This window comes from Antennarius striatus, chromosome 7, assembly GCF_040054535.1.
Source record: "Antennarius striatus isolate MH-2024 chromosome 7, ASM4005453v1, whole genome shotgun sequence".
NCBI lineage: Eukaryota > Metazoa > Chordata > Actinopteri > Lophiiformes > Antennariidae > Antennarius > Antennarius striatus.
The window spans coordinates 13003490-13017601 of record NC_090782.1 but is presented as its reverse complement, the minus strand read 5'-3'; the positions used below and the strand labels follow the sequence as shown (position 1 = coordinate 13017601).

The following is a 14112-nucleotide window of genomic DNA, read 5'->3' as shown; positions in this document are numbered from 1 at the left end:
CAAACGGTCATTTGAACAGAAAGAGAGGATGCATGTTTATCCATTTTCAGTAAGATGCTCATCATGAGCCTTGACGATTGCTGGGCTGGAAATTGAATCATAGCACTAGAGGGGCTTCAATGGAGGCCAAGTCAGCCACTAAATATCAGTCTTTAGCATCACAAACACATTCTTGACAACTTGGTAAAGAGGATCTTGCAGGAATTGTTTCAGGTATAAACCCATCCCTGAAATTAAATCATCACAACATTTATTGTTTGAAGTTTTTCAAGACCCTTTCTAAATCTTTTTTTTTTTTTTTTTTACTGTACTATAGACCTTTTGAGGAAGCTTTGGAATGAATTTCAGGAGGCTTTTAAATCTTCAATATTTTTATTAATTAAATACACCATACTGGAGCAAATGTCTCGGAAAATATCACAAATAAATTTCTCTTTCATTCAGCATTTATATGTTGGTGATGGTCTCTACGTTACTGACTATGAGGAAATGTCTTCAGTTTTCCATGGGTTGGGTTTTCCAGGAGAGGGAGAAGGACTGGAGCCAAGTGTGGAAGGTCAGATGTACTGTAGCCACGCCCGGACAATGACATTTACATGCATACTGTACATACATGGTAATTTTACAAATACACCAAGAAAAAGTGTTCATGATTCTTTTTTTTTTTTGGTTTGTTTGTTTTTTCACAAAAGCCACAGTTTTTTAAATCCCAATTTCATGTATATATATATATATACACATATATATACATATATATACACATATATATATAAATTTATACATATATATATATATATATATATATATATGTGTGTATATATATATATGTATATATACACACACCACCAAAGCAAAAGAAAAAAAAGACATTCCCCCTTGACAACACTTAAAATATATAAAGTGGAAACACCATGTTGTTGGGAAATGAGGATAGAAAAGGAAGAGGAAAAATGAAAAGTTCCCGATTCCCCCGGATGTCTTTAAACAAATAGGCAGAGTTGAAAAGTCTGCATTTCTTTAACATTTAGTCTTTTCCCTCACTTCAGCCACAACATCTTCTAGTGACTTATTTAATTTTCTCTTCTTGAAGAGTCCTGTTAGATTCTGATCCGTCTCATTTTTTTACCCAAGGTCAGAGTCCTCAGCATCCAGATTCAGGAGCTTTAAGTGCAAGAATCCACCCATACTTGTGGAAAGAGCCAAGGTTGTAGGTTGAGAGTTGGACATGGGTTGCAGAAATAAAAGCTAGGTTACCATTAGTTGGGTAGAGAATTCCTTGGGGGCGAAGAGCCTGGGTGCACAGCTAAAAGGCTGGGGTGGGGGTGGGGGTGCTGATCCACACTGTCTCGGGTGACAATGAGAAAGGGCTAAAATGAAGGCACACATCCTGCTTCCTGCACAGCTCCTGCCTAACACACCTGCATAGTGAGAAGAAAAAACACATTTTTAAAAATTAGGTTGTCATTATTAGCTCACAAAATCTCATAAATGTTTCACACTGATAAATCAACTTTCCGGCAGCTCCAGTCTTTAATTTATTGATCAGCCAGGCTTTGAAAGCCATCTGGTGTCCCATTTACTTTGCATTAACTTAAAAGTGGAGCGATTCTCTTTGGTATAATTATAACCACGCTCCAACATAACTGCAGGAGGTGTTCAGTCCTGTGAAACAGAAAAATATTTTTTTTAATGATTCTAAGGGTGATTTACTTTTCCCTTCATCCCTCACATCACTAGGAGGGCTTCAGTCTATTAGTAATTGCAAACTCCTACTTGGAGGCTAATTAAAGTGACTGACGCTGGGAGGGTCTCACTCCCCTGGGTCAAAGCAGCTCCGTATGAGAGAGGTAATTTGTTTGTTCTGAACAAAGAGTTTAGGAAGATGCTGGGAAGAAAGCTTAATAACAGAACATCAAATGGCTTATGCTATGAATACAGACAAATATGTTCCAGCAGAATTGCACATAATCAAAACAATGGTCAGTAGATAACCCAATCTTAACGTACAAGCAGTGACTGCTTCATTTCCCCTCTCTGCTAAATCAGCCTTCCTATATCACGTCTATGTTGAGCTGTGGAAGATACATAAGGTATATTGATTTTGAGAGCCGTTATCCTGCAGTGCATCTGTGTTATTTGAGGCCGTCTAAATTCAGTTTGAGCAAAAGAAATGAGAACGTGTGTGATGTGGTGCTCCGGCAGCAGGATAATTCTCCACTCGCAGAGATAACAAAAGCATCCTGAGACCGTTCCCACCGAGGGATGAGTCTCTGTTTATTTAATAATTCTCTCTGCTATAATTAAAGCGCTGGGGCCAATATTCAGATTGCATTTTAGCATCAATAATTCAACAGTTTTCACTGCAATTGATGTTAGTGCATAAATAAACAATGAGGCCTCATACTTACTACACCGGCAATGCTGCAAGAGACATTGAGGGTGGGAGTAAAGACTTAAACAGACATTTAAAATTAAGCTAGATAATGCAACGGCTTTCAATTTAAAAGTGAGGAGCTCTAAGAGCTCTAAGAGCTGATTTGTAGAAGTGACAAGCCCTTAAAAGGCCTGTGACGTGGAGGGAGGGAGGGTAGGGGGGAGGGGGGTTAATGGAGCTCTACCTCTCCTCTACTCAACAAACCACTCAAGGTGAAATGCACGCTCCCAACATTATAATTCCTCTTTCTGTCAGAGTCAGAAACGCTTCCAAACACCTCCCGTATCTCCCGGCGTGCTGTATCAATAAAGCTCCTTGTTGGGAGGCAAAAATGATTAGCTCTCCTGCGGGAAGAATGAAGCTATCCTGAAGAATTAAGTTATCCTTAGTATATGATGACGCCTTCTGTTTTACTTTCACTAGAGGCATCAAGATCAAATCAGAGAAAGCCATGATGACAGCATTCATGATGTACTGCCTGGCTCACTGTCTGTGTTCAATGCCGTTTAAGCATTGAGATATAATGGCAGAGACTGATATTTTTTAGCAGATTTGGTCATCTGACTAAGGACAGCAAATAAATTCAAGATGAGTCAAATTTGTATCAGCTCATTACAAACAGAGTTTGAGAGGGGCAGTACAAAAAAAAATCATTTTCACATTCTTTGTGTTGACGGTTCATACAGATTTTCAGAGTGCATGTCCTCCAACAAGAATGATGGAAAAATCCATTGGCTGTCTAAATATAAAATACATCTCTGCTCTGTAGGATTTAATATCCACTGCATGCCTCGCAGTGAAGCTGAATTGATGATATCAATATAAGCAGAGTGAAAAATGTTGGTGTGAAAAGTACAGATGTTTTTCTTTTCCCGTTAATGACTCAACTGACTGATGACAAGTTTTTACTAAGTTGTACTTTACTTTGAAGTAATCAGCCTCCTTCCCTCTTTTAATCCTGTGAGAGCACACAGTCATCGTGTTTCGCTGGTGCGGAGACAGTGGACGAGGGCCTTACCTTCTGATCAGGCAGTAGTGGGTTTGTCTGCAGCGAACTCAAATGGCCATTGATGAGCGCTGTGGGTCTGTCATGTTCACAGAACAGGCTGCCGTTGATATAGTGGAACCGATCCCCAGGGACGAGTCGGTTTCGGCAGGTGGAACATGTGAAACACTGCAGGAGGGGTAGAGAGAGAACCGATCACAACCGGGCCTGGGGAACACAAGGCAGCGCTCCGTCCCATTATGTAACGAAACCTCTGAGCAAATACGAAGGCTTGCCAGCGCAGACATATACACACTGCTGTGCGAGTGTTTGTAGGTGTCACCGGTGGATTCAGAAGAGAATTACTGGTAATATGGGCTTCTTCTTGACCAGTTGATTAATGGTTTGAAAAAGCACAATTTGATATTAATATTAACTCAAACACTCTGAAATATTTCATTTGCAATCACAAAAGGAGAAGAAAAACTGGAGCAAGCTGGTTTTAACTGATGCAAACGTCAATGTCACATATGATAGAGTCATGTTTGGAGGACTTTATTTATGACACATATGCAGCAGCCAATAATCAAATATGTAAAAAGTACTGAAAAAACACTTCTCACTTCAGTCATAATTCCTTACTTTCTCCGGTTCAAAGCGTCATAGAGGAATCCTTAACTTACCTTGAGATGGTACACATTGCCCTGTGCCCTCATCACCAGTTCACTGGCTGGAATGGATTGACCACAAGCACTGCAAGCTCCACTGTTCCCAAATAATCTGAGAAAAGAAGGAAACAGTGTTGACAAAGCTACCTCTGTAGGTATCTGCATAGATTTAGCCTCGTTAGTTGTAACTTGTAGCATCCTTTCTTCTGTATACCAAGGGCTTGACTTACTGAGCACTACATTCAGAGCTAAGTTCACCATTGCCTGGCTCCATTTCTTCAAGTGACGATACACAGGAAGAGGAGAAGAGGAACAGGATGAATGAGTAGAAAATCATAACAATATCGACGGAAAAATAAATCCTCCGGCAATGAAACAGCATATTACTTTAGTGCACATTTTTTGCAAACTAATAATAACCTGGAACATAAGCAATCAGCACCTAAGAGGATTTGATTGTATGTCGAGGCGCAGACATAGTGCTTTTGCCATTAGGACTCCAGTGAATGCTCTGTCAGTGCCGTGTTTCCATTAGAAACGTGTAGCTACTCGGGTTGATATATAATGTGCATGGGTTAACCTTTTCAATCATGGTGTCAACACTTTAGATTTGCTTCTGCTCATCTCTTTCGTCCCTAACCTTCTCTCTCTCTCCCTCTCTCTCCCCCTCTGCCTCTTGATAATGAAATGCTTGCTCCAGCTTCCCTTCTATCTTCCTTCTGAGTCCACAATTTAGATTACTTCATCTCGGTGAGCAGCAAACTGAATGAAATTTCGATTTGAGCAGAAAGTAATTTACTGGGATCTGGACCCATTTGTCATCATATCTCACCGGGTGTTTGCTCTATCACTGCACTTTTCCTAAGCAATCAAATAAGACCACGGCATCTGACATGCTCTGGAGAGGAGGGGAGAGAGGGATGGGAAAAAGAAGGGATGGGGGTGGCGGCTAACATTGGTGTGCACATCAGATAAAGTTGTTTGGTCAAAAAAAATTTGCCAGACAAAACAAGAGGAAAGTGTTGTAAGAATCACATTTTTCGAGGACAATTGTAGGAAAAGTGTTTACAAATTGATGATGACACGGAACGAGGGAATAAATGCTTCTAACGTCCCAACTGTAACCCAAACAGTTGTCAGATATATTGACGAACAAACAAGCCAGAGCTCTTTGCAAAAGGACGCAGAAATGGCTTTCAACGAGACAGTCTCGGCAGAAGCAAATTTTTGTCTTGGCACCATTTGGAAAGCCTCCATCAAAACTCAATTTCAGAAACTAATTAACTGGAGACTGTCGTCACAACGCTGCCAATTCTCTGCTTTCACTGGGACTGACATGATGGTAGAAATGAACATATAGGCCTCGCTTTAAGACTCTTATGTTCGTGCAATGTGTGTGAAAAGCAAAGACATCTCTGTCCGTCAAAAACTTTGCTCAAATTAAAAACATGTTCCTCATGTTGACTTGGTTCATCAGGAAGATTTCTCTGTGATACTGTGCTTGGGAGGTGCAAGTCTCCACCGTGGTCTTTTATAAGGAACTCATATCGGGTTAATTATATTACAGGGGGATAGCTCTTGATAGCATTTGATTTAAGAAGCCAAAGCCTTAAGGTGCTCAATTAAGTTGCTATATTGGTTTGAACTTGGGCTCTAATGGCCTCTTCTGTCAGTGACCTACAGCGCTGAGGTGAAGTAGAAACCCCTGGTCAGGATAATTAAGGCCAAGGGACTCTTTAATTGCAGTGACACATCTGGTTTCAGCTTTTTCCTACCGAAGAAGTCTGATGTTTCTGAAGGATGGTTTTATCTTGATTTATTTGCTTTGTTTCCCCCGGTTCTGAACTTTGCTACAACCAACGTAGATGATTAAATTAAATAACAAAGGGAAAAACACATTTGGAGCTGTCTATACAGGCAATGACTATTGGATTTCATTTCAGCACTGACTGCCAGGTGAAATATAGCATGGCTTGCTGCTAGGCTGTCTGGTAAATGCAGCCCTCATTCACCAAGGCCTTTGAGTAGGGTAAAATTACCCCACAACAATGATTTCTGCAACACAGTCCATTAAAAATGCTTCTCTACATCAGCAGCCAAAGCACCTTAAAAGCACTAGGCCATATTGATACTGAAGCGGGGCTTTGCATAATGGCAAGAGCTGCATTAGAGAAAAAGGGTGGAGGGGCTGGGGGTGGGGTGGGGGGTATTGCGAGGATAAGGGAGGGCATGCACGGATCTGCGTTGTATATGTGCATGTGATTTGGGAAGAAGGGGTGGCGAGGTGTTCAGGGATGGAGGGTGGGTGACTGTGGGGGGTGGGGGGGATCAGCCAAATTACACTTGGTTAATTCAGAGTAACAGATCTGGCCCCAAGTGAATTGAAGGCCTTGAATTAATTCTGTTATGACAAATCAAGATAAACGTCTCCCCTAAATTGCATGCGATTTAATTAATTTCTGAGATCCTTTTTTTCCTTGACTAATAGTTCACATTCTCTTGTGCTGTCATAGTGCTTGAGTGGGCAGACTTCAAAGTAATATTAAATAACCAACCATTAGATTTACCTCACACCTTCTATTGGAAAAGTGCCATTTAATTACCTAGGCTTATTCAATTAAGGGGACAGCATTCTCCCTGAATCCAGCAGCCACAAGTAAATTAACTCTCCCTCTACCACTAGCCCGCAGAAATACTATCACCTCCAGCTTAAAACAACATGATCCTCGCTGCAAATTCAACTTCACCTCATAGTTCCACATTACATCCTCCGGTGGCGACGCCTGTCCAGTGACATTTGTGTAGATTCTTTCCTACGCTGTCATCTCATTACAGCTCAGATGTGATGCGTTTCTGTGTCTGATCAATCAGATGTGAATCCCCCTATCAGCTGTGTTAATGTGAGTTTAAATCTGTGTTGTACGGGGAGTTAAGCAGTCTATTACCAAAATGAGCCTGGCCCTTTAAGATGAGAGCAAAATAAAAAAAAATAAAAACAGCAAATGGCCTTCGCAATAATCCCTCTTCTCTATCTGTCTCTCTCTCTCTCTCTCAAAAGCCAATTTGGTTAATTAAATGTTTTGTTTGCAATGTGGCTCTCATTCATTTCGGACACGTCACTGGGAGCGGATACAAGCCAGAGACCAGATCTCATTAGATAAAACCCATCAGGACTAAAGGAAATGGAGGGGGACTATAATTAAAGCATTTAATTGTGTAGACCCACTGTCAGATGTTTTTTTCTCCCCCGCTCCCATCTTTATCTCTACAGAGATCTCATGGTTCCATAATATGCGCTTTAGCTCTTCCACCAAGCATGCTCTCATTATAAGTGGAAAGGTGTATCCACATTTCCCCCTTCAAATTTTAATTATGTTATAGTCTCATTATGAATGAAGTACCCCATTGACTTCCTCATCCTTTTCATGAAGGTGGCTGAAAGAGCGCAGAAACGCACTTTAGATTTAGAATCATCTGTGCATATTTAGTGGCAGTGTTGCAAGTTTCATGTTGACGGTAGTGCAGTTCCATATTTTAAAATGTGAATGCAAAAAAAACTAGAAAGCTTTTGGTAAGCGTTTACCTCCACCAAAGGCATTATCGCTAAAACAGAAATGTCTGATCACAAAAGAACCCATTAGGCAGTTTTTACCAGCATTCAGGCCTCTAAGAGAAAAAAATGGCTGTGCTTTTGAATGCACAATACATGCAATAACAATGACGGTGTTGTTTTCCTCAGACCACCCTTATGCCAAATTACAGTAATAATCACCTGATTCCTCAACCCTGGAAAGCCATCAGTAGTTTATGAGTTATCATATAAATTTAGATTTTCCATGGAGACAGATTGAGATCTATTCTTTATATAGTTTCAACTTCTTACCTTCAATCCATTTGAGTCAATTTTCATTATCTCAGCTACATATTGACGGTAGTGCCATGTCGTCATGAGTTGTCCTTGCCCAGGAATTTTAGTTTTAATTGGTTCATAGTTATTTTTAATGTTACTGGTAAAAAGCATGTAGCAAAATACAAAAAAACACAGTATCTCATAATGTGGACAAAAGTTTTTTTTTTTAAAAACTGACCCAGGATCTGCGTCTGTACCTGCATCTGCCTCAAAATTTAATCAACTCTTCTTTGGCCCAAGATCAACCCCAATCTGTCTTACTGACAAACAAACAGATAAACAAACATATCTGGAAGAGATGCAGTGCATACTGGGATGAGTTCTTAACCAAAAGAACTCAGTCCGGCATAGTTTTGAAACTACTCCGGGTTGAACAAACCATAACTGCATTTGATTCTTCTGGTAACCCAGATCAAGGAAATAAATTGACTCGTTTGGTTTTTCTCGCAGCCAATTTTGATTTAATGTGACGTGTGCTCAGCCCACCACCGCAGCAGCTGTGACCAGTGCAGTCTGGTGTGGTGAAGTTAAGCGCGGTGTATCTGACAGAGTTGGCGGTTCAGCGTGCCAAGATGCCACCAAGATATTTATTTTGGTGTGGGATCAGATAAAAATAAAATGTTGAAGGGTTATTTTAGGGGAAAAAATAACATCTAAAAAAAGTAAAGTACGCTGATGGTATCAGTGTGACATTCAGGGGGGCCCATATCATGATAGTTTGGTCATTATCCAGTCCTATTTACAAAGACACAAATGTACAAGAGAATAACAATCAACAAGGTCTATAAAAGGGTTAAAATCATTGCCGTTCTTGTGCCCGAGGGTAAGTCAAGAAAGTTATTTGAACATTCAGTAAACTGCTCCTCGTGCTATCTCCTCATACTGCTCTTCATTACCAGGATGAGTGTCACCAATGAGCTCTGGTTGGGTGTCTGGAGCACCTACTAGAATATTTAAAAAGCTCTCCTTCCTAATTAAATGCCACTTTTCTGTTACATAAAAAGACCAAAGAGATGATCTGTACATATGTCTTGCAGGGCAGCCATAAATCTTACAAGACCAATTTTGTGTCCTTTAGTTGACCATGAACAGCATGAACAGGACCGACATGCAGATGGCATGCAGAACAAGCCTTCTGCTTTGTGCTCTGTCAACATGCCCGTGTGTTTGACCTCCTTTAGGGTAGACGCTTCAACCAAGACACTATAATGAACACTGATGATCTTAGCACAATATGAAACACATGTTCCGCAAAAATTCACCCTATTTGAATGATCCTATGAGCAACGAACTCTGTTAAATCATGATTCCTGACAACACAATATTCTTTATTTTCTTTAATAATACATATAAGATGCAAAATGAATTATCCTATTGATATAAATAAGAACAGAACTTACTTCAAATGATTTGAGATAATAACATGAATATAATCTCTAAGTCTAAATACCTGACACATGCAGCACAAAGTCTTTTTCTCACCTGATGTAGTCATTTCTGCAGAGGATCATGCCACTTTTTGTGTAGCAAGACGTGCCGATTTCGCCCAGCTGGGCCTGGCAGCAGGAGCACTTGAGGCATCGACTGTGCCAGTAGCTGTCCATGGTGTAAAGGAGGAAACGGTCAGCAATTTTGCCCCCGCAGCCTGCGCACCGCTTCCAGGAAAGAGAACCTGTGCCCACCGCTGGTGGCTGGCTGCTGACTCCAGGATTCACCATTGTCCCTGAAAATACACAAGAGACAGTGTGAAGTCTGCTGGTTGTCACACCCAGACCCTAGTAGAGGTCACGGGACTATCAGCATATAACATGGTAATAACATCATCCACGAAACATACAAGTGAATTATCAATTAACCAATTTGGATTTCCAACCGTGTGAACATCTTGTATAAGCAGCGCCTTAGCAGACTGCAAATTGCAACTAAGCCCATTTTCTGATTTCATAGAGGGACATTCTGAGAGCTGCTCAGCAACAACAGGGCTACAACTCATTTAGCGAACTAATCTGCCCTTGATCTCTGTCTCATCCCTGTGCCGTTGTTTCATTGGTCCTCTCATGATGAATGCCTGTTAACTAAGAACATTGGGAGCCAGGAACAATTATGCTGCATGAGCTTTTGTTGAGCTGCCCCAAGAAATTCTAAATAGCCCAATACTTTGCCGCACAATCCCACACTTTATTGCAGTTTGAATAGCTGGAGGTGGCGATCAATGCAAAACATATATGAACAACATCTAAAGAGATGGAAACAGTCACGACTCCTGAATGGTATTTGTGTTTACCTGAGCTATGAAATTGTTCAGTCTTGCCAGTACATTAAACAGAACTTGATTGGGACACAGAGTCATCAGATACCACAGATACGATGTAATAATGGCAAGAGTTCTAATCTAATGCAATGCAGACATTTCCACCCACACAATTAATGTGGGTTCTTTCAGATGTAATCCTCTCCAATTTGGTCGGACTGCATGGCTAAAGCCAAATCTGCGTTGAAAGGCAGGTAGGCTAATTAGAGTTGGGGGTGCATACAGACACACAGAGAGGCATTCAGTAAGCCCATTAGCGCTGGCTCCCGGGGACAAACCACCGCGTACCTGAGTGCTGATCTAAAATCAGATGAATCAAAACTCGAAGTGACTCCCTGGATGAACAAGACGAACCGTCGTCAAGTTTCCTTCACTAAGGAGCTTCTTTTTCCGCTGAGGTACGGAGGGGACAGGAGGGGTGGCTTTTAACTTAAATGGGCTAACTGAAGTAATTATACGGGCAGGCAATCTGTGCGCAGAGACCAAAGAAGTCGTGGAAATGGAGAGTTGGATAAGGAAAACATATCGAGCAATCACATGTTCGCTGGCTGCTGCGTATTAATGGAAATGAAATAAATTTAGCATGACGTTATTGCAGGGTAAATGCGTGAGCAGCAGATCAAGGGGAAGAAGAAGATAATTTCGTAAGACTAGCACAGGCAATCAAATATCTTCGCTACCATTCTTTAAACAAAGACATACCAGAAAGACGCCAGTAGAACCGAGCGGGATAGTTCTGGAGTGAAGTAGAGCCGCTTTGACGACAAATACCAGACATTCATAGAGCCGCCATGCAACAAAGATGAAGGACCAACAAACACCCACCTCGTTTGGCTCTTTATGGAATAGATGTAAAGTTAACGACTTGAAGCGTACGTAAGAAACACGTTGGTTTCAACAGTCCCGAAAAGTACAGGTACACTGCGGACACCGTAGCGCGCGCGCTCTGCCACCAGCCCCACGCGACAGCGAACCTCAGACTGGGCTCGAGCTCAAGAGTCACTGGCAACAAGCGGAGGACGGAGCAAATGGAGTTATCAGATAGTATTTCCACTGGACGGCTCCGGTTTGACTAGGGTTGCTTTAGCGCTATTTGTTAGGTGGAAACCAAACGAGTCCATTGCCAGACGTCAGAGAAGGTCTGCATGCCGTTAAGTCCCCCAAAGCGAGACGACTTCGAGCAAAAATGAACGAACAGGCTGGAGGCGACGGTCGTCCGACGGCTCGTCCCGTTAGCAGCTTACTCTACATGTGTCGGTGACAGGAAGAAACCTCCAGTAAAAAACCTCTTTTAACCGCGTGACGAAAGTCTAGCGGTAGCCAATCAGTGCTCAGACCATTTAGGAGGAATAACAAATCCAGCCAATCAGAGGGAGACGAGATTTACTTTGTCACCTAAACAAGGATGGAAACAGACGTGGACTGTTGAGGTGGACCGCAAAGGTGCCAGAGAGACGGGGACCATTAAAACTACATTCAGAGGCAAGCGAGCAGCAAAACGATAGTAAAATCTAATTGGTAGTTCATAGTATGTCCTGTTTAATATAATTTAATAATTCATTGTGTAATTTATTACACCTTTATATTGGTCTATATTCTTGAGAGAAGGCATTTATTTTGAATTTGATGGATCTCCTTTGTAGACAGAAGCTGCAAGGCTATATCCAGCGAGCAGCATTCCAGTCACGTCCGAGTTTAATTAGTTGACATTCTATAACTACAGTACTTAGTTTACCGAGGGTGACTCCAATCTATGGGAAATAGGTTGGAGTCTAATAGCTGCGTAGTGGCGCCATCGTCTGTCACTGAAAATAATCGCAGCAAGGCCTGCTGTCGTTTTCAACCTCATTAAGCCTCAGGTCAGTGGTTTCAACACCTATTAAGGCTAATCTGCACGACCTCGATTTGGCTGAAATCCTTTAATTCATTATTCTTACAAGTTTAGATTTTCATCATTATGTGACACTCAAAAGACAAAATGCACTGAAAAAGACTGCTTTTCTAAAGTCTCTAAAGTTTCTTATAGTCTGCATTTACCAAAAGAAAATCTAACGTGCTGCTCGCTACCAGTCACAATTTTTTCCAAGAAAAACAAGTGACGTCTTCTGCTTGTCTAAAAAGTGTGTTCCTATTGGAGAAAAGTTACCTCAGAGAAAAGTTGTTTGAGATTCACTCGGTTGAATGGTTTTACATGACAAAACAGCTTCATTATAAGTTGCCCCTGGCTTCATTAGAAAGACATCAGATGTATAAAGATGATCTTTTTCTTGAATTTAATTGTGTAATTATTCTTCCAGCTCCAAAGAGATTGTGCTGCATCAAGCTGATTTCCCTTTGGCAAAGCCAGTGCTACTCCACCTTGGTTTGAGCCACATTCTCTTGACACACTCATCAAGCCTCTCACTCACTCAAACAAAAAACCGCAGAAGATGGCAAAGAATATCTTTTCCACCAAGGATTGATTAATTGATATAAATGATTAAAACAGTGGGAAATTATGAAATGAATTTGAAAAGGGGCCTCACAGGAACAGCTTTGTTTGTTCCGGGCCTATTTTAATGAGCTTTTCATAACTGGGCAAGAGAAATTGCTTGGCGTGTTCTTTTCTGGAGCTCTTTTGCAAAATAATTATGGCTAGTTGGAGGTGGAGGGGTCAGGGAGCTGTGAGGGGTAGAAGGTTTGGAGAAGGGGGGTGGGGAGGTGTCTCAGAAATTGATCAACCCCCCTCTCCGCTGAGTTCTTACAGTCTTGTTGCAGATTCCAAATAGCTACATTATGAAGCAGAGAAGATTAAAAAAAAGCTGCAAACAACAATGTGGCAGAGCACTATTTCAATGTATAAACAGGGATAAGAGAGTGTCTGATGTGGCTCTCAGTGTTGATACTCCCCACAGGGGTGATCTCACCGAGATGAAAAGGAGACCACAGTGCTTCATAATGAAGCTGCTTGTCCTGTGGGAAAAAGCAAGAGAGCCACATTTAGTCAGTGGTTAACTTCAGACTGGGATTCACTCCGTTTTATTCTATTAACATGACACTGAGCCACAAAGAGGCCGGTTTCAATCGGAAGGTTCGCACACCACAAGCAATCCTCTGATTAAACAACATACACGTCATCATAACTTTGTCTCACGGTCATTTTGCAGGATCGCATTGGATTGTTTACCACGGTAGAGTGTGGCCTTGTACTCTGTTTGTAATATAGTATCACACACTTGGCAGAGCCAACCAGTGAGGGAAGATTTGAGTTCAGATTATGTGCAGATAGAGACTGACTGAACGGAGGCTGGTGCACTCAGCAGGACGATCTCCAAATGAAATTTTTCAGGTAACTGGCTACTTTAAAAAAAAGGAATATTTTGACATTTTGGAAAATAAATTAATGTCCTTACATACCTATAAATTAGATGAGGAAATCTACAGCAGTCTTATCCCTGCATATGGAAATATGAAGTTGAACACAGCTGTATGTTATGTTATGTTATGTTATGTTATGTTATGTTATGTTATGTTGTGTTGTGTTGTGTTGTGTTGTGTTGTGTTGTGTTGTGTTGTGTTGTACTTTGCTGTGCTGTCCTGAGCGATGCTATGCTATGCTATTCTATGCTTGTCCCAGATTTCTAGCTGCATCAATATATCACTAAAATATTGCTTTTCTTATCCAATTAATTAATTGGGTTGCAGATTCATGAAATGGTTACCTTCTTTTAGCACCAGACTGGAATCTGACTGTTAAAAAAATTCTGTCTGAACAACATTTGTCTCATCAGTTATCTTGGTCTTTAAAACCATACAAAGTTCAAA

General features: G+C 41.1%; 1 protein-coding gene across 2 annotated transcripts; it reads right to left on the bottom strand.

The window, feature by feature from the left end:
* Positions 1-304: 304 nt before the first annotated feature.
* Positions 305-11580, bottom strand: lmo4b (LIM domain only 4b). Of its 2 annotated transcripts, none has more exons than XM_068319321.1 (5): positions 11134-11580; positions 9480-9720; positions 4103-4199; positions 3453-3608; positions 305-1418 (listed from the first exon to the last, which is right to left on the bottom strand). In XM_068319321.1, the coding sequence occupies exons 2-5, from the start codon at positions 9713-9715 to the stop codon at positions 1410-1412; spliced, it is 498 nt and encodes a 165-aa protein (XP_068175422.1). In that variant the 5' UTR covers positions 9716-9720; positions 11134-11580; the 3' UTR covers positions 305-1409. The 2 variants fall into 2 exon arrangements, with proteins under 2 accessions (XP_068175422.1, XP_068175421.1); XM_068319320.1 differs by having other exon boundaries at positions 11011-11149.
* Positions 11581-14112: the final 2532 nt, after the last annotated feature.